This window comes from Gymnogyps californianus, chromosome 3 (genome assembly GCF_018139145.2).
Source record: "Gymnogyps californianus isolate 813 chromosome 3, ASM1813914v2, whole genome shotgun sequence".
NCBI lineage: Eukaryota > Metazoa > Chordata > Aves > Accipitriformes > Cathartidae > Gymnogyps > Gymnogyps californianus.
In genome coordinates, this window is record NC_059473.1 from 121430860 (window position 1) to 121451763 (window position 20904).

General features: G+C 42.7%; 1 protein-coding gene across 1 annotated transcript in view; it reads left to right on the forward strand.

The window, feature by feature from the left end:
- Positions 1 to 1519: 1519 nt before the first annotated feature.
- The window catches only part of ADGRF5 (adhesion G protein-coupled receptor F5), a 29465-nt gene continuing 10080 nt past the window's right edge, over positions 1520 to 20904 (forward strand). The window contains 16 exon segments of the mRNA XM_050894095.1: positions 1520 to 1639; positions 3882 to 3942; positions 5128 to 5298; positions 6648 to 6827; positions 9353 to 9480; positions 9950 to 10008; positions 10685 to 10827; positions 11629 to 11841; positions 13120 to 13353; positions 14772 to 14936; positions 15021 to 15239; positions 15502 to 15720; positions 16919 to 17071; positions 18367 to 18563; positions 19545 to 19668; positions 19671 to 19723. Coding sequence (XP_050750052.1) covers positions 1535 to 1639; positions 3882 to 3942; positions 5128 to 5298; positions 6648 to 6827; positions 9353 to 9480; positions 9950 to 10008; positions 10685 to 10827; positions 11629 to 11841; positions 13120 to 13353; positions 14772 to 14936; positions 15021 to 15239; positions 15502 to 15720; positions 16919 to 17071; positions 18367 to 18563; positions 19545 to 19668; positions 19671 to 19723 — 2424 coding nt within the window. The 5' untranslated portion in view covers positions 1520 to 1534.

Sequence of the window (20904 nt, forward strand, 5' to 3'; positions counted from 1 at the left end):
TTTTAACCAGGTCAGTATCCAGGTGAAGTCTCACTGCAGGTGAATGTCTCTAAGAACCACCTTTGATGAGAAACCCTGACAAATGCCTGCTGGAAACCTACGTCAGTGACGTCAAGTGCATTGCTTGGCTCTAAGCTCATTGCTGTCCTCTATCCATTCACAAGGTGAGACCACAGATCGTGTTCATATTATAATTTTCTGTCATGGGCTCCTCTGAGCAGGAAAGTCACAGTGAAGCGCCCTGTCTACTTGGGAGCACCAGCTCTGATATGCAATGTGGCGGCAATAGGCAGCCATCGCCAATTTTCATTATCATCTCAGGAGGTGTTGATTTTTCTGCTTTCACCTGATGATTCACAGCCTTTCAAAGCCTGAGTTTGTATGAACAGCCTTTTCAATACAAAAAGATCATAATTTTACAAAAGCTCATGATTTTAATCAAGCTGATGTTGTCCACTCAGGTACTGTTCAGTACTATTCTTAAGAGTCTTTTCTCAGTGACCTTTCTTAAAATGATTTTCACAATCTGCTTGGGTTCTGCCTTTTCCTGTAGCTCTCTACTAGCTTTTCATTCCAGAGCTAGGAAAGTGCTTTGTTAGGAATAATCAGAAAGTGCGTATTCATAGCAAGATACATATTTTTACGTATTTTTCAGCTCCCTTTCTCTTCCTCTGGTTGCATAAATGTGGTAGCACCTGTCATAAGTGTCCATACCTGTTTTGCCTCTCCCTTTATGTTTCATCATCCGATCTACCGCATGAGTGAATTAGCTTAGGTATTAATGAGTTGGAAAAGGTTGTTTTTTCTGGGTTTTGATTTCAGGCACCACATAATATTCTAGTGTGTCAGTATTCTTGGGTTCTAGGTTATTTACTTGTTAACTTCAGTGCAATTAATGGAGATGCATACTGAAAATTCAAAATTACACGGATTTTTTCCAGGAGATATTGGTCTTCATTGTTTCCCTTGTTAGCCAAGGGGTAACAAACATACAGAAGTCTCTAGCTGAGCCCATGATGTCACTACAGCCCTCTCCAGAGTGGAACATGGCCAGCAGCAGAGCTCTCCCTGCTGCAACAGGACAGGCCCTCACTTACAGCAACATTTCTAACTATTCCCTCATGTTCTGCCTGTGTGTTTGCCAAGTACCACTGTGAGGAATATTTGAAGATCCAAAGTCAACTCTTCTCATGGCAGATGAATTTCTAGCAGCTCATTTGTCCGTTAGGAATCTACTTAGGACTCTGCTTTCTCCAAGCGATTTCTTTCTCCCTCTGTTTTGAGTAGGTACAACTGACGTGAAAAAAAGGAGATATGAGGGAAACAGTCTGGTGACAGTGGCAGATGAATAATTACAGATCTTGTTCCGTGCTCTGTCTTGGATGGAATGAACAGGCAGAGTGTGCTGAAAAAGTCTGAACATACTGTTTTTGTAGAGTGTGCTGGTATTTCCTACTGTGTGAGTCAGCTGAAAATTCCCTAGTTCTTTTGCTTCATTTTCTTTTCAGGCTGTACAGCAAAGTTACTGGACAAAATGCCGTCCCCGCTTACTGCAGGTCTCCACTGCCTATTTCTACTGGTCACAGCAAGTTGCCAGACATCACAGGACTCAAACTTTCATCCATTCGTTCAATATGTAGTGAGTATCCTTTCCCAGCCCCATTGGTTCTCGTTTGGTCTCTGCTTGTAGCATCCAGCTGCTATAGCTCTCCTTTACATCCACAAAACCTTAGAGGAAGTCAGTATAAGATCAGGTGGGGAAACTGAAGCCAGAGTCTCCTCAGTGTGTAAAAGAGATGGAGAAATCCAGGAACTGGGCTCTTCTTGCTTCCCAATCTTAAAGCCTCTCCAGAAAGAACTGAGCAAAAGTTCTGGATTCTCACTTGTGTTAGTCTGCAAGGGATTTAAGTTGCTGTCCCTGGAGCTAAGCCTAGGTAACAGTTACACGGGCACTGTTCCTGGATGGGATTCACCCATCCTATGAGAGAGAGAAACCAAATAAGTCACCAAAACTAGCTCAGGCATGGAGGTGCTTACAGGTAGGTGACAGGAGTCTCACCACTGTCTTGACAGTAGGACATGAATACACATGACCAAAATGCCACTCCTGAGTGACTTGTGTTTAGATGCTGCACTTGGATTCAGACTTTACTTCAGTTTCTCACTTTTCCAATAATTCTCACATACCTCCTTTGCTTCCTCAATAGTGCAAATTATGGAAACCTGTTTTGTGCTTCATCCTGTATGTGGGTTTGGTAACAGACAGTTTCTGCACAAATAGTCCCTAACTAGAAATGACAAAAGAGGAACAGAAAAACAAAGGGACTGACCAAATGGAAATTAATATAGTCTAGTAAAGAAAACTAGTCTACAAATCTACCAGCTCTTGGTCTATCACAATTATTATTAGACCAGAAAATACTTCTTTTTCTTCTACATTATGAACCCTATCAAGCCAAAACAGATTCTAACATCTATATTCAGCCCCTAGCACCACAGGGACCTTAGTTCTGGTGGACTGACCAGAACAAAACATGCTTTTTTGAGCAGGTTGAAAAAAGGCAAGGAGAGGTGAAGAGGAAGGTGGGAACTCCTTAAGCTGTTTCTGCCACCATCCCCTGTCTTGGCAAACCAAGATACAGCTAGTTCCAGCAGCCCCGCCTGCCCTTCGGCAGATGTCTAATAGTGACCAAGTATCTTGTTTGCTTTGGTTTTTTCAAACTGTCTCCAGCTCAGCACTTTTAGGCATTTTCATGAAAAGAGTAACACTTTATTTTTTAGCATCGTTGATCCGTGGTTGATCCTGCAAATGAGTCATCACTTAATGGTGTCAAATATGTGAAGCATTTAACGACATAGCAATACCCTGTAGTTGTTTGGGAGGATAATTAAACAAGGAAACCACTGAGACCAAACCTGGGGGAAGAAGTGGATCACAGTGGGCTTTCCGTAACTTTTGCAGCTAACCTCGAAGGTGAAAGGTAGTACCTGGAGCAGTGCAAAAATGCCAATGCACCTTGGGATCTTCACTGCCAGCACAGCTGCGATATGAAGCCCAGCTCTAATCACACACCAGATGGTTCCTTTATGTAAAGAGATGACTGAAGAGTTGCCAAGCTATTCACCCTTTCTGTAAATAAAGATTTCAGTAGGACTCAAGAAACTGGCAAAGCTGCAAATTTCCTGCCTGTGCCTTTGCTTGTTCTTTAGCCTTTCTTGCTAACTGTGGTGCCAATGTATTTTTAGGGCATGATTAAAAAAATAAGATGGTCTGAATCTTGCTTGGCTGCACCCTGCGTGAACCCAGTCACACTGAAATTGTGCCACCACTGCCCTGGTCAACTGTGTGCTACTGATGGCCCACAAAATAGCTGACCTGACACCTGAGCCAGAGCCAAGATATTTCGATCCCCTTTCTACTCCTACTCAGGCTGGTTTTGCTGCTGCAGAACTGGAAGCTCAGAGCAAAGAGGAAAGCAAAGGATAATATGAGTCCATTTTCTGGATTCAAAGGCTGAGTGGCCAGGTCTCCCAAGCAGTTTGCAAGGCTGGCCCAAGACTGATAGCACTGCATCAGCCCTATAGCCAGTGTGCAGCTCAGACACAGAATTTCTGCTAAGCTGAGACAACTACCATGCAGAGATATGCAAAGAGACACCTGCAAACTCAGTACATCCCTCAGCTGGTGTTTAACATTTCCCTGCTTGGAAGATATAAATATTCTGTTTAAAGAGGCAAAGGTGGGCAGGGAGGAGCAAAGATTGGTGGAGGGAAAAAAATTATCTATGCCAGTATTTTCTTCACTAATTCTTTCATGCCAACAACAGCAGCTAAAGCTTCACTTTGTTTTTTCACAGAGCTTCACTTTCTTTTTTCCACAGATCGACAGTGCACTAGGAGAGGAAAGCTTCCAGTCAGAGATGCAAAGGCAGAAGCAAAACAGTACGTACACAAATGTATGGTAACAGAGCAGGTTTCTAGTAAGCCAAGGGTAAAATCACTATTGGGGACAGCATCTCTTGAGGTACTGAACTGCGATCATCAGGGGGGAGTAGTTGTTGTGGTTTAACCCCAGCTGGCAGCTAAGAACCACCCAGCTGCTTGCTTACTCTCCCCCAGTGGAATGGGGGACAGAATCAGAAGGGTAAAAGTGAGAAAACTCATGGGTTGAGATAAAGACAGTTTAATCGGTAAACCAAAATAAGGAATTCATTCACCACTTCCCAGCGGCAGGCAGGTGTTCAGCCATCTCCAGGAAAGCAGGGCTCCACCATGCGTAATGGTTACTTGGGAAGACAAACGCCATCCCTCCAAATGTTCCCCCCTTCCTTCTTCTTCCCCCAGCTTTTATTGCTGAGCGTGATGTCATATGGTGTGGACGTCACACTCCAGGTCATATGGTGTGTGAAATCATATTGGTCAGTTGGGATCAGCTATCCCAGCTGTGTCCCCTTCCAGCTTCTTGTGCACCCCCATCCCATCCTACTTGCTGGGAGGACAGAGCAGGAAAAAGAGAAGGCCTTGATGCTCTGTAAGCACTGTTCAGCAATAACTAAAATGTTGTGTTATCAAGACTGTTTTCATCACAAATCCAAAACATATCCGCATACAAGCTACTATGAAGAAATTTAACTCTACCCCAGCCAAAACCAGTACAGTAGTAAAGGCACAAACAAAAGAGGTGGAAACTTTTGTCTGGTCAGAGACTGACATATGAGCACAGCTTCTATGCAAGATGAAATACATGGTGTAGAAAAACCTCCGAGCCTCTTAGCAGGACAGGGGTCACAAGATAATCCTGTATGGCTTCAGTCTATGGTTGACAACCCATCCACTTGCTGAGTCAAAGGAGAGAAAGGATGAGACAGCTTTTCTCTGTATATATTACGCCATTTATATCAGCTTCCTATTGCTCTGAGGCCAAAGAAATCTGGCTTTTGTCAGACAAGCAGCAGATAAAACATGTGCAGCATATCTGCTAAGAAGGAATCAAGAAGATTTCCTAAGCAGCATGCCACATTAAGCTACCACTAAATAGCAACAGAGCCCAAGTGCCGAAACGGAAGCCATCAATTTATGATTTACCCTCACACACAGCTTTGCAGTCTTATGCTATTTCTCTTTCAGTGCTTATTTTTGACCTTCCCCCTCTGGATTACACCGTTGACATTGAAGTAAGCCTTATGGATTCATCTTTTCTGGAGCCAGTCAAAGAGTATTTCAAAAACCTTAATCTTTCAGTTTCAACAAATATTTCAAATGTAGAAATGACAGTTTCAAACATCAACATTACAACAGGTGGGTTGGTTATTTATTTTTATATTCTGGGTGACGTGCTTTTTTGCCAGTATTTGATCTCTCCCAGTTTTACCATCCATCACACTTCGAAATCAGCAAAAGTGAACTGTCTCTGCTGCCTACTGAAAGACCCAACAAGACTGAAGCTCTAGCACACAACAGCATGCTTTGTTATCTGCATCCCACCACTCCTCTTTACATAATGTTGGCATTAGGAATAGCCCTGAATGCTTTTCTTTTCCTAAGGAAGGGACAAAGCCAGAGGAAGCCGGAGCCAAAGGATTTTGCTCCAGTTTGACTAACAAGCAGTCTGACTTACTTTCAAGTTTCAGGAAGCTGCGACAGCAGTTATCAGACTGTTTACTTCCCTCCACTTGCATTTGGAACGTAAATCGCTGTAAGAGGCTGTACTCTGACCCTGACAGAGACAGGCTGTATGAGACGCAGTCTTTTCCTGATATAACTCACTAAACGTATTCTTACAGGGCAAGACATCAGACAGGTTTTATTACATGAGTTGTGGTTGTGCAACATCACATCCAAGTAACTAATACAGCAGAGGGTATACAAACACACCAAGCATTTAAAACAGTAGAGGAGGAGATTTGGTACCTTCTTATCGCTGGCCCATAAAGCAGTGAAAAGAAGTGTTCATCAGTTCTCAAAATAACATGTAAGCGGATCTTTTAAAGGCCTTCAGGGTCACACGCAATGTGTGAAAATCACTTTGTTAATATCTTACTTTGCCAATGGCACTTTAAGAGCAGAAAAACTTACAGTGAAGTGTTTTGTTTCTTTTTTTTTTTTTTATTAGAGAGAATATATGTCTTTAAGGCGCTTTGTGATAACGTTACCTTCTCTCACGCAGCGTCTGTCAGGATACAGTCAGAATGACACAGCACCTCGCTAGCCAGTGGGACTTTGAATGACCATTACATGCTCTTACAATCTTTAAAAGCCTATACATTTGCTTTCAGCCCAGGCAATACAGAAATATCCAATCTGAAAACTATCATAGGACGCTGGCCAATATGCGAGGTAAATTTTTAGGATCAGGCTTCACATCTCCATTCAATTACTTAAAAGTAACTGATCAGACTTATCCCTGTACCAGTCCGGTTCCCATTTATGGCTAGTCATTTATTATTAGTGTATAGTATACATTTGTATACAGTGTATAGTAAGATTTGTAAGGCATCAGATCATCATGCTTGCATCATTCAAGTGAACTCACAAGATGGGCAACATTTAGCTGAGATCACTGGTATAAAGATACAGCAGGATAAATAAGCAATATATTATGCCCCGTTTACCATTCTCATCGTATTTCTCTGTCTTTGTGATGCTAGTCTGTCTGCCCAGTGGTGAGAACAATAGCTGTTGTTCTTGTGAAAATGGATATGCCTGGCCAAGTGCTGTGTGCAGTGACTTGATAACCTGCCCTTCTGTCAGCCTAGCACCCGACCTGCCCTGCGGCTACATGAAGGAAATGCCTTTCTACGGGCCTTACTGTGAGCCTCAGACCGAAGGTAAGGAGAAACAGTGCTGAACTTCATCGTTGTACAACTCATATACCGGTTAGAAGACGGGATAGTGTTAAAGGTGTGATAAGGCAGCACGTCAGGACTGAGCTGGCTACCACATTGCCTACGAATGTGGAAAGCCTGTAGAGAAGCTCTACAGCTCTTCTCTTTGTGATGTGCGTCCACCTTGACCCAAGTACTTGGAGATATTTAGTGCCATGCTGGAGCCCCAGCTCCTGGAATCACTCCCATGCCTCTTTGGGACTTTCAGCTTCCACTAAGCAAAGAAAGTTTCATCTCATTAGATTTTCAAAAGAGGAACTTACAAAAGTGACCAAAGTGTGCCATAGTGCTCAAGAGAAGAGAAGGAACAAAAAATCCCAGCGTGAATCTTTGGTTTTATTTCATGACTCTTGTGACAAGGTGCCCATGACTTTTTAGGAACCTGACTAATGACTGGACACTTAGGCTTGGCAGCACTGGGGTGGAGGACTACCCGTTGTCTCTGCAATCCAAGACAAACCTCCACGAGGGTCTACCTCTGATTTGTGATGGAGCAGCATGCAGAGATACTCAGAGGCAGCCCTAGAGCTGGAAGCAGTCTAGTGCTGTCAGCATGCCCGTTCTAATCAACTCTACTTAGAGGCAATGCTTCTATCACAGGGCAGTCCCACATCAATACTGCTATACTATTTCCAGAAGTAGAGCTAGTATCTCTTCCATGTGGAATTCCCACACCCCTTAGAAGTCCAAGGCCCTGGGTACAATGCTCCTCCACTGCGTGGTATGGACATGTCCTTAAATGGACCTAACTTAGAAAATTCCAGTATATCTCTAAGCATTTTATATTCTTTTGTGCCCATTGATGGGTCTTCACGAGAATATTACCCTCCCAAAGTCATTGAGGATTTTTCCATTAATTTCAGTGAAACGTAGGTGGAGATTATCCTGTGTAACTTCCACTAAGTAAAAGTTAAGTATCTGGTCAAAGTTACTCATCCAAACTCTCTATAACAGGAACAGCGTAGCAATTCAACCATTGTAGGAAAGCTGCCTATCACCTTCTGAATGTATCACCTTCTGAAGGTGTCTACAGCTTTGCATCAAATGGAGAGGGAGTCTAGATATCTAGCAGATGCCAGGCATCTAAATTAGATACAGAAAGATAGGAGAATCCCAACTTTCCTATCATACAGATGAATCTTGACAAGTTGTAAGATTTTGATTTAGGATTAGGATGACTTCACCAAGGGCAAATTGCACCTGATTAATCTAGTGGTCTTATACGATGGAGTGACTGCATCAGTGGACAAGGGAAGAGCTACAGATGTCATCTGCCTAGAATTTTGTAAGGCCTTTGATACAGTCCCCTACATCATTCTTGCTGCTAAATTGGAGAGATATGAGTTTGACAGATGAACTGTTAGATGGATAAAGAACCGGTTGGATGGCCACGTCCAAAGAGTTATAGTCAATGGCCCAACGTCCAAGTGGAAGCCAGTAACGAGTGGTGTCCTCAAGGAACCATACTATTTAATATCTTCATTAATGACATAGTGGGATTGAGTGCACCCTCAGCAAGTTTGCATATGACACCAAGTTGAGTGGTGCAGTTGATTTGCTAGAGGGAAGGGATGCCATCCAGAGGGATCTTGACTGCTCGAGGAGAGGGCCTGTGTTAATCTCATGAAGTTCAACAAGGCCAAGTGCAAGGTCCCGCACCTGGGTTGGGGCAATCTCCAGTATCAATACAGACTGGGCGATGAATGGATTGAGAGCAGCCCTGTGGAGAAGAACTTGGGGGTACTGGTGAATGAAAAATTGGACATGAGCCAGCAATGTGCGCTTGCAGCCAAGAAAGCCAATCGTATCCTGGGCTGCAGAACAAGAAGCAGGGCCAGCAGGTTGAGGGAGGTGATTCTCCCGCTCTTCTCCACTCTTGTGGGACCCCCCTGGAGTATTGCGTTCAGCTCTGGGTCCCCAGCACAAGACAGACATGGACCTGTTAGAGCGGTCCAGAGGAGGGCCACAAAAATGGTCAAGAGGGCTGGAACACCTCTCATGAGAAAAGACTGAGACAGTTGGAGTTGTTCAGCCTGGAGAAGAGAAGGCTCTGGGGAAACCTTATTGCAGCCTTTCAATACTTAAAGGGAGCTTATAAGAAAGAGAGAGAGAGGCTTTTTACCAGGGCCTGCAGCGACAGGACAAGGCGCAACAGTTTTTCACTGAAAGAGGGTAGATTTAGATTGGACATAAGGAAGAAATTCTTTATGATGAGGGTGGTGAGACACTGGAACAGGTTGTCCAGAGAAGTTGTGGATGCGCCATCGTTGGAAGTGTTCAAGGTCACGTTGGATGTCCCTGCCTGTGGCAAGGAGGTTGGACTAGATGATCTTTAAAGGTCCCTTCCAACCCAAACCATTCTATGATTCTAAGATTCTATGATTAAGTTAGAAGAAAAAGCTAAGAAATCACTTTGTAAGCATGGCTTTTGATTATTTTTACATTTCTTTTTACGTTTTTCCTTACAGACTCATGTGGTATGGGAGAGCCCATTGTAATCAATATGTCAGTCAGACTCGACACAGACTTTTGGGATGATCTCAGGGATTCTTCTTCTGAATTATACAAAAAATACAAAGCTGACCTTGAAAAAGCGGTAATTACTTTTGTTTTCCATCTCTGAAGGTAGAAGGTCCTCTAAGAAATATGGTACTTACCCTAAGTGTCTGGGAAATAGGGTGAACTGCTACTATCTCTGTGGGGAGCTGTGAAGTATGTAGCAGTGGTAGCTACAAAGTGGGCCAAAACTGACCTCCACTGAAAGGCAATGACAGTATTCCCATTCATTTTAATATGCTGGCTAACAGGAAAGTATTTAGGAATCTTTTGCATCAAAAGCATGACAAAAAATCACATTATTGATCCCAGTTTACATCCACATGAGCACCCATAGAATGAAACCATCAACACAAATTTATTCCAGTGACAGTGGGGAGAGCACCAGGTCTATTCTATCAGATATGCTACATGCCCTTACATCAATGTTGAATGGAGAATTTCCTATTTTAAGCACGCTAGAGTAATATACAGAGGACTTATGTCATGTAATATGTCTTTGTTTACAGTTTAATGCTAGCTACAGATGTTTACCAGGCTTTGTATCGGCAACGGTAACTGGTTTCAGGTAAGTAAACAATTTCATTTTTTCCTGGAAGACACAAATCTTTCTGTCCAGTCTCAAGGAGACACCGGTCAGCAAAGACTATATTCACTCTGGCTAGAACCCATGCCCAGTATATGCATACTGAATAACAGTATAATAGCTGCAAAGGAAAGCCCAACTATTAGCATGGAAATAGGATTGCAGGTAAAATTCACTACTGTGCAAAAGCCCAAGAAACATAATCATTCTCCATCTGGATCAAAGCCTTTTGTGGCAAAGACTGAATTCCATCCAAAAGGGGAAAAGGATGTGAATAAACCTAACATCATCTCCCAGGTCATCAGAAAGATGAATTAGTACATTGACTCTGGATATAACATTGGATCTGGATAAAAGAGACATTACTTAAGTCCACACATATTTAAATGCAGCTGCATTTTAGGTTTTCTAAGGGAATTTTACTAGAAATAGACAGCAGACGAAGGACATGCCACATAAAGATGTTCTTACTTTGGGAAGAGCTGTAGCACAACCTTCTTGTATACCAGAGCAAGTCTTTGAGTCACAACAGGAGCCTTCACAGGTGAGCCCTGTGAAGCCTTCCTAGCCATGCAAGATGGGTCACCACAACATAGAAAACCATTAATATGCAAGGATATTTAATTCTGGTGCTTCTCTCATTCTTGTATCTGTTTAGGCCTGGAAGTGTTTTTGTGAACTACGAAGTAAAAGCAGGAGCAGCAAGCTTCGATCAGATAGCAAATTCCCACAAATTTGTACCACAATTTCTAGATGCACTGTACCAGCTAAACCAAGCTACCTTCACAACAGAAATAACCAGTAAGTTTAAAACGCTCTCAGTATTTTCCTTCAACTTTTACTTTAGGATTTCTAGCCTCAACCATGTAGCTGTCTTATACTCTTGATTATTTGCTACTGGACCTTCAAAAACCATTTATTTCTCTGGCTGTTTCGTTTCATCCTGTGCCACCAAGGCTTAGGGCTTACATGAGATCGCCATGCACACAGTACCTCCCACGGAAAACCAAATCCTTCCAGCTGCTCCACTGAACCCTGATGCAGTCTCTCCATGGGAGAGAGATTGAAAACCCCTGAGTTCACCTCCAGAACTGAGACAGCTCTTAGCATATCAGGCTGCCAGCACTTCCCATTTCTTCAAACAAAACAAAAAACCTCTTGCAGTTTACATGAGAACAGGTTCCCTCTGGCTTCCTTGGCACATTTTCCATGCTGCTGCTAGACAGTGTGTTACAATTCAGTTGCCTGATCAAGTGCCCCAGAGGTGCTGTATTCTCAGTGCACTGAGCACTGGACTGTCTGTCTCAGAGGATTACTTTAACCTGGTTGCTTCTCCTCCCAGTTTATCTACTTAGAAAGTAGTGGTGGTGATAATATTGCTGGCTTTCTGCATAAAACCTTCTGGGATCTTTGGCTGACAAAGATAGTAGAAGAATATGTTGCAGGAAAATTGCATAGCTTATATCAGAGGTAGTGCCCTGCAACTGATGCTGAGTGCATATTAGTTGTGAAGCACCTAGGATTCCCACGAGATGAAAGACACCATATAGACGTGACCTGAAATGACAGTAATGCAGAATGTTGCTCTTTTTGTCTTCCCAGACCAGACAAACTTCACTGTGAGTCCTGTAGACATTTTTGAAGGGGATACAGTAAGACTGATCTGTGAGATAAATTCAGCATCTCAGAATGTGACCTGGTATCACTTCGATCAGATCATCTCAACCAGCTTGCGGTATTCGATGGAGAGAAAACTTTCAAGGAGAACCTCGAGGTCAATTCTTAGAATTATCAACGTTACAATGAAGGATTCTGGTATGATTTCCTGTCATTAAAACAGCAGATGTATATCTCTAGTGTAGCTAGTTCTATAAAAAACAAAGAGGAATGCAGTGACTGCATTTTCCTAGAGTAAATGTGAAAAATACACTGTCCCTCATAATTTTCTGGTGGTTTTTTTTTCTTTAATGAACTACATACTGACTGGCATTGCCAGTAAGATGTGAACTGACTGAAGTGACTATACAGGCCTGGGTATTCTCAGTGCCAGGCTTCACTGCCATACCACAGGAGACAGCGGTGACTACATGACTATGAGGCCTTTTGGTGTGGTAACTTCAGGCTGTGGTTGAATTTGCCCTTGATGGCCCTTGCCCCCTTTGCCAGCATAACCTAACTAATCAGAGCTTGGAGTTACAGTTTTTCATGTGTTCATGTTTAGGGCTTTTTGAAAATCAGAAACAGGTAAATTGGTGGCATTTTGCTGGGAGGAGTTATCAGGGAAATTATCATGTATTATCAGAGCTTTGACTCAAGCTCCCACTCAGTTCTTCTCTTTGGACCATGAATTTTACATTCAACTTCAAAAAGGGTAGCCTGTGACCAGGTATTTGGGCATGCATACCCGAGGTAGGAGTCATGGGTCCAAACTTCTTTGGTCTAAGGATGCCCTGAACCTTGGTGTCTCCACTCCTATGTAAGTGGCCTACTCACTTGGCTATCCCAATGGGGAAGGGGAACCCACATACCTAAAGTATGAAGGAAGTTTGGAGCTCTGATTGATTGCCAATTTCAAAAGGAAGCCTGGCTGCATCCAGGGGACAAGTGCCTGAGAAAGTGGCTGATAAATACTCTGCTGTCTTTGGCAATACCTTCTGAGCAGCGTACGTGCCTGCACTCAGAGTGCCAGCTCTTGTGGAGTCCACCCTGGGCACCTATTTCTCACCCATTCTGTGTAGGAAGCTTTTGCACAGTCTACATTCTTACCATGACACATGGACTATGGGCAACACACAGATCCCAAAAACACCAACTCAGCCAGATTTTAAGTATTTCAGTCCCAGCACGCTGGTCTCTTCTCAAGTACCCGTCAACACTGAAGCTGCCTTATCTGGATACATTTGGCATCAGTCTGCAGAAAGCATACTGCAGGTGACCTGAGGGTACGTTTTGATTAGCAAGTAGTAGAGCCACTGCAGAGCAGGGAGATGCGAAAACTAGGTGTGGAAGTAGCTCCCAGGCCCTAACTCCAAACGTAGAGGAAAAAACAGCAAAATGTGCTCTCAGTGCTAAGATATTGCCTATGCTTTACAGGTTCCTACAGGTGCACTTTCACAAACAGCAATCGGTTTCACACAGTGATATATAAGGCCACGAATACAATAGCAGTCTCTCCGCTATCCATCACTCCAAACTTAAACGACATTGATGTTACATGCAACAGTCCTGAAATGCAGACAAACAGTCCTCTGCTGTCCTGTTGTATTGACAGACACTTACCATCACTTACTGGTGACTGGAAAGTAAATGGAGCAATCAATATTACAGGTAAGATTAACAAAAGATTGTCTTTCACCTGCTAGATTTGTTCGTTCTTCAATGATTTCCTCCTAATTGGCTACCCCAAAGGCCAAGTCCTAGGATGAATACAGGGTATTCTCCAAAGGTGTGTGTGTGTGGGAAGGACATTGGATGGACAGCGTGGTACAGACTACATATGTGTTGTGCAGGTGCCAGTGGGATTCTGGACATCTCCATGCACTGTGCAGACATTGATGCTTAAAACTGTGCCATCCTGGATGGAACTGACTTTTTCCAAAAAGCTTATTTCTGCATTGTCTTGTTTTGAGAGCAAGGATGAGTGTGTCAGTCTCTATTACTATCTCCAGAATCACCCTTGGGGTATGAAAAGCTTCTGGGTACCACATACCGAGATTTGGCAACCAAGAGAGGCAGGTGCTACACTTTGAAACAGCTGCAGCTAGCTAAATACTGAGTGCACAGTTTCCCTCTCCACGTGTAGCTGTGATACCTCACATGCCAGTTGAGTCAGTGGCATCCCACAAGGCTTTACTTATAATATGAATATAAAGAGTTAATAAAGCACAAGTAAATGTGTTACAAAGAGTTACAAAATAACATCAATAGAAACGCTCATAAATGTCTATGAACCATAGTCATAAACAGCCTATTGTCCTCTTAATATTTTATGGATATGGATTAATTGTTTGTTGTTAACCGTTTGTTATAAATGAAATTCAGCAGAAAGCAGGACAGCAAAATGAGAGAAAACCTTCAAAGCTCATGTGCACAGTCATTTCCACAGAGGACAGGTACCGGCGTGCAGCAGTGCTTGCAGAGAGAGGGGTGATCCTGGCCTACCGTAATGAGCTGTTTTGCCCTTGATTCCCTGTGGCCAGGCTTTCCTCCAGGAACTCTGCTCTCATGCCAGATACACTTTCTGCTGCAGCATGGGACAGCTTTGGTGGGGTTTTCCCCTTATAGCTAAACTAGCACTCTTCAGATTTAAAGTTGAATGACTGTCAAGTACCTCCGAATGTTTATTTCAAAATAAGATGACATTAAAATCTGCAGTATTTACTCCTGTTTTACTTATCTTACTGATCCTAAATATCGCAGATAATGAGGTTAGGCTGAACCAGAATACTCTTCATTTTGGCTTATCCTGACGTATCCAAGCAATGTTGTTGCTCTCAGACTGGTTTTGGCAGTAGGTGCCCAGCACTGTGCTGAGAGCTGTCTTCAGGCTTTTGGAAAACCACTGTGAGTGTTGCCAGATTAAAAGATGTGAATGAACTTCAGCAATGATGAGTTAAAAGTGCCATGCTGTTAAATGTTACATACAAACCCACAAGGTTTTCCTTAGCTAGAGTGATTGCTTGTGATTTCCAGAGCCCAGGTATTTTTGGACATCCATAGCCCAAGGAATGTTTATTTCTCTCTAGGAGTCTCCAGTTTCAGTGAAAACTGCACTGAATACAAGCTCAACATCAGTGAATCACTATGCCCATCTGAGAAGTCAGGTACAGTGACGACATATACATGTGAGCTGCAGACTGGACACGGTGCCAGGCGCAGTCAAAACATCAGAGTGACGTACCTCCGGACAGGTAAGAGTCAGGTAGCATGATTGCAAACAAATGATTATAACAAGTGACTCTCAATAATATGACATTTATCTTGTGTTGTCTCAGCCCATGTAACAATATCTTCAAGCATAAACTCATCAGTTTCCGAGGGATATACATTCAATCTAACGTGCGAAAGCGATGTGAGCAATTATGACAGTATCAGTTGGAAAATCCAGTCTGGAAATAAAACAAAAACAGTAGACTGTGATACGTGCATCAAAAATAGCAGATTTCCAGCCACATCTGTGCTCACAGTGAAGACTGCTACACAGGACTGGAGCGGTGAGTGAACCTGGTTTATATTGGCTACAACGGCAATGAAATCTCTGTACCAGATCATTTACAGCATCCCTAGCCCTGCAAATCACTGTGAAGCCTGGCCACAGTAAATGAAAAAAAGAGTTAAAATCATAACTGCTGGAGGGCAGCAAGACACAATGCTGCCAACAACACTGCACTTGTTCAGCATTAGAGCTCGTGACCATGCAAAAGCTGAGGAGCACTTTTGTTGACTGAGACATGGTTTTTGTGTCACTTCTTTCAGGCACCTACATCTGCACATTCTCCCAGAAGTACTTGGAGAGTTCTGCCAATGTGACAATCGAGGTTATTTCCTTGCCTCTGAAGCAGAACATCCTGATAGACCCCATTGCAGCATCTATACAGTGCGAAGTGCAACAAGCCCTTGAGTGCTGCATAAGTGCTAACACCATGGAAGACTACATTGTTACATTGGTGGTTCAACAAAATGAATATCAAGTTGGTAAGAAACAACAAACTTGCAGAATCACTAGTTGCACTATGTGTCACAACCCAGTCCCTGGGTTTTTTTGTTTTCAGTTAGGTCTGTGTAACCAATTCGTACTTACTGCTATTATGACAACCCACAAGTACTCCTGAGAGTGCAAAAAAAGGGTAATGGACTTTTTTTAGGATGGTTGCTATGCCTGGGGAGCATGGCTGAGATTAATAGAAGAGCAACTGAGGTCACTGCTGTAGTGATAAATACATAATAGGTAAATTCAATGTTTGGTTTGCTTTGCCAGGCAGTGAGAAGTGAGCATCCTCATCATTATTCAGATTAAATTGCTGAACTCCATTTATTTGCTTTTATCTGCAACTCTGCCACTTTTTTGAACTGAGTATCAAGGAAACGTTACTTAAGAAGATGATCTACTAATTCATGAAAAATGTATAATAACATGTTAAGAATGCAATTCAAAGAACTATTCTATTTTCTTCAAGAATACAGGTTACATATCTTTAACAGCACAAAAGCCTAAGCTTCTATGTCTTAAAATTTAGGGCAGTTCTGCAGCTTCCCTGGTATGTTTTTATATACCAGAAGTTTTCAAGTGGGTAACGAAACAGTTAATCGGAAAAAAGCAAAGAAAAGCCACCTAAACTAACGCAGAAAACATGCAGGAGTGCAAAAACAACAGGCTGAAGTGTAAAGCAGATGGAGACTGAGGGGTCCTCCGGTTGCTAAGAAAAACACCAAGATCTTGTTGGAAGAGATTGCAGTCAGGGACCCTCAGGCACAGGCATACTGAAAAGCAATGGGAGTGTGGTACAGATCCTGAGTTCAAAAGAACCATATAAGAACAGCAAAAAAGTATCCTAGCCTAAATGAAATGCCTGTGGTAGAAGCAGAAGCAGGAAGAGTATTCTCCAAAACGGTTTCTAAAGAAAATTTTGGTTCCTGCCCAGTAAAAGAGGGTTTGGGCAGGATTTGCTCATACACAAGTAATTGAAAAAGGTACTGATCACGCAGCAGCTGCCAGAAGATTTATTAAGTGGGGAGTAAGAGACAGAGATTAGCATACAGAAAGGAAGTTTTTCTACAAAAGAAGTTTTTTTCTCTAAGATCCACAGAAAAGAAAGTTTTGCAGAAGCTTTCCGCTGTCTGCTAGCTGATTGACCCCAGATCTGTGTTAACCTATCTTAATCCTTCCATACAGGGAAAAAGAAAAAAGGAAATTTGTTTTGCTACATGTACAATTACACAGAAAGAGAATGCAGCAAAGAGAAAGAGCTCACGGCATATTGCAAGTTTATTAACCGCATTGGACAGAAAGTCGACAGTGAAAGTATAAGACTGCACCTGAAACCTGGTAAGAAAAAAGTTACTATTTAAAGCTGTTAAATAGGAAATCTCAGTATCTTGGTTAAATCAGATGCCACAAATTTATCACTGGTGACACCTAACAGGAGCAGGTTTTTTTAGCCAAGAATTTTTGTCTCCTTTTTTGACGGGAAATTTTGAAATACAGAGGAAAATATCAATTTCGCTGTAATTTTAAACAAATAAATAGACAAGATGTTTTGTCTTCACTGTATTTCACAGTGGCCCCAGTATGTTCCCAAGCAGTTATAGTTCAGTCATCTTCTGTCCCTACTTCCTTCTGGTGCAGCCAGACACCAAGACACCAAGAAACCAAGACAAAACCACCAAGTTTTGTCTCCTGTGTTGAAATGTGGTCATGCAGCTCCCAGCTTGCACAAACAATTTAGCAAGGATAAAAGATTGTGGAGCCCCAGGAAGAAGTCATTTAGCTCAGGAGGTCAGCCTGTGGGAGAGCATATCCACTTTAAACACAAGGATGGCAACCTCATGAGGTGTTGCAGAGACCTCGGCAGACCCAGCTTCCAGTCAGCTCTGCAGGAAATGCTGGGTAATTAGAATTCCACATTGCTAAGTCCAGTTTTGATGTTTAGTTCTGACCGGAGTTTGGATATTTCAGCTTCTTATTCTAAACTGGAAGAGATTTTTAATTCTAAAGTGTGGACATCCCCATAATGCAGAAATTTTGCTTTTTTCACAGTAGTGGTGTCTACTGTTGAATCACTGTATCTGGCCAGATTTCAGTCTCTTAGGCAATAAATATGCAGACGCTTTATTTATTTTAATCAGCAGATACTTACTGATATGACCAACCCAATCAAAGCCAATTAGCAAGACTCACTGTTCATCAAAAAGGTGTTGAGGCCTCACTATCAAGGTCTTAATGAATTTCCTATTTGTGCTACAGCAGCACTGAGTGCCTTAGCAGAATAAACTTTGTGTGACTTACTGTTCACATAGTGGTCGATATAATCCCACTCCACCCCTATCTAACCCTGTAATCTAACAGACAAATCCTAAAACTTTGGGTATTGGTTTGTTGATTTGATTCAGTACTCAAAAACAAGGGGCTTTATTCGATTTCCTTTTTAATTTCATGATTCCACAAAATTGGGAATGCAAGACATATACACCCTGAAAGGTCATAATTAATGAAGACGGCAAGCTGAAATCCTAACTAATTTAAAGACCTCTCAACTTAAGGAGGTCACAGGTTTGATGGGGGTAAATTATTCATCTCCCTGCTTCTTAGTTTTCTATCTCTGTGTCTTTTTCTCAATACAGATAAGAGAGTTTCCTGCTCTGACAGCTTTGGCACTGGAATAGAAGGGGCCATATTAATAAAGCCATGCTGTGAGTTAAATAATCCAGATGGTTTTACTCGAGGCAATAAAATTTACAAGTGCTCCAACAAATCATGGAAGGTTGAAAGGAATGACTGCCTGTCTGTACCAATAAGCAACCTGCTGGCTAGTGCCGAGGTAACATTTATGAGTTTTCTAGAGGTTGGGCCCGGGCGGGGGAGAATAGGAGCGAGCAAAAATTTTTGTTGGGTGTTTTTTTGCTTAAGATAATCTAAAATATATGAAGCATTAAAAAATCAAATATTTAATTAAAACTATCTTTTAAAAGATATAAAGAATGATTAGCTATATCTACACAAGTCAGTGAAAGAGGCTAGGTCCTCTTCTCTGGCCCAGAGGGCATGTGGCACTGCATGGCTAATACCCACACACACGAACGCTCTCTCCCCCAGACAAGGTGACCTTATTCATAGCATCCGGCAGGAGCAGTCGCTGGCCTGGAGTGTTCCCTGAACCATGCTCAGGCATTGCCTCGGTGAACACTAGTTGGCACAAGCCCAAAGCATGCTACAGAGTACGCTAACAACGAGGCAGTAGGGACAACTCTGGGCCACCGCCCAACCTCAGACCCAGGCTCTGTTTAGCATGCCCCATCAGCCACTACACTTCCCAGATAGGTGCTGGGCCTCGGTTTTCAGCCTAGGTATCCTACCATAGTGCTCTTCACTTCTACAAACCATCCAGAGTCACCCTTCTCTCAGTGAGGTTAGATGAGAACAATTATCTTTCTTTCATCAAATAGTTACTATGTTTATCTTAGTAAATTAGGCACAGCAATGTCCCAGGCAGAGATGCAGCTACTCAATTACGTGTTTTCTTAACTTGCTAGATTGCTCCCTCATATGGTTTGGGCCCAGGCCAACTATTTTCTCCCCTGAAATTTCCAGCAGCAGTCTGCGAGTTAGCACAGACGAGAGACCACTCTCAACAGGCAGTGAGGATACCCTGTTCTGGAGGGTCAGAGAGTTGAACACTATCCACATGTCTAGAATGACCCTGGCTCTGTTTATTTTACTAGGATAGGGGTAGCCATTATGAAGGAGGATCAAGCTGCAGGCAAATTGCACGCATGTGATGTACTGTTATCTTCTGTTCCAGTCCTTGGTCAACAGTCCTGAGGCAAAAGCAAACCTACCTAACTACCTTGCAGAGCTTAAGGAAAAGACAGAAAAGGAGCAAAACACAATAAACAGTTCTCCTGCAAACCTAGGTGCAATCGTTACATCCTGGATATGGTCTCCTCTATCCCAGCAGATGCAGAGGAGCTCACTATTCAAGTAAGGTTTTATTTTAAGTCTTACCTATACTTATCAAGCCCTTTGGCCCCTTTTGTCACAGAGGATGACATTCTCCCTGAAGAAATTTCACAGTTAGGGTCAGGAACAGGAAAGTATTAAGGGAATGAGATGAAATGACAGCAAAGATGAAATGACAGTAAAGATACAGAAGAGTTTATGAAAAGTCAAAATGATGAAGACAAGGAGCTATGCATGAAAGAGAGACTGCTGTATGCTTAGCAAATAGAAATCTTCTAGGGACCCATAAATGTCTCTAGCATTCTAAGTTAGAGGAAAGGACAAAGAATGATGGATGAAAAATTGGACATGAGCCAGCAATATGCGCTTGCAGCCAAGAAAGCCAATCGTATCCTGAGCTGCAGAACAAGAAGCAGGGCCAGCAGGTTGAGGGAGGTGATTCTCCCACTCTACTCTGCTTTTGTGAGACCCCAGCTGGAGTACTGCGCCCAGCTTTGGAGTCCCCAGCGCAAGACAGACATGGACCTGTTAGAGTGGGTCCAGAGGAGGGCCACAAAAATGGTGAAGAGGGCTGGAACACCTCTCTTACGAGGAAAGGCTGAGAGAGGTGGGGTTGTTCAGCCTGGAGAAGAGAAGGCTCTGGGGAGACCTTATTGTGGCCTTTCAGTACTTAAAGTGGGCTTGTAAGAAAGACAAAGACTTTTTTACCAGGACCTGCAGCGACAGGACAAGGAGCAAGAGTTTTTAACTGAAAGAGGGTAGATTTAGATTGGACATAAGGAAGAAATTCTTTATGATGAGGGTGGTGAGACACTGGAACAGGTTGTCCAGAGAAGTTGTGGATGCGCCATCGCTGGAAGTGTTCAGGGTCAGGTTGGATGTCCCTGCTTATTGCAGGGGTTTGGACTAGATGACCTTTAAAGGTCAAAACCATTCTGTGATTCTAGGACTAGGAGCAGAAATAGAAAAAAGGGTTGAAATAAGGATAGGGATCAAGCAAGGAAAATCAATTAGATGTTACAACAAATGAATGGCAAAACATATCTTAGAAATACTTGTAAACCTTGATTGTGAGGTACAGAGGAAAAGCACTGCTCTTCTGAGCAGAAAAGTGCAAAGAGACTTGATGATTTGTAGCTGGAGAACCCTACATGAGAGAGAGTGAGAAATCAAAGATAGCACGAAGGCTGAGAAAGAAGGGA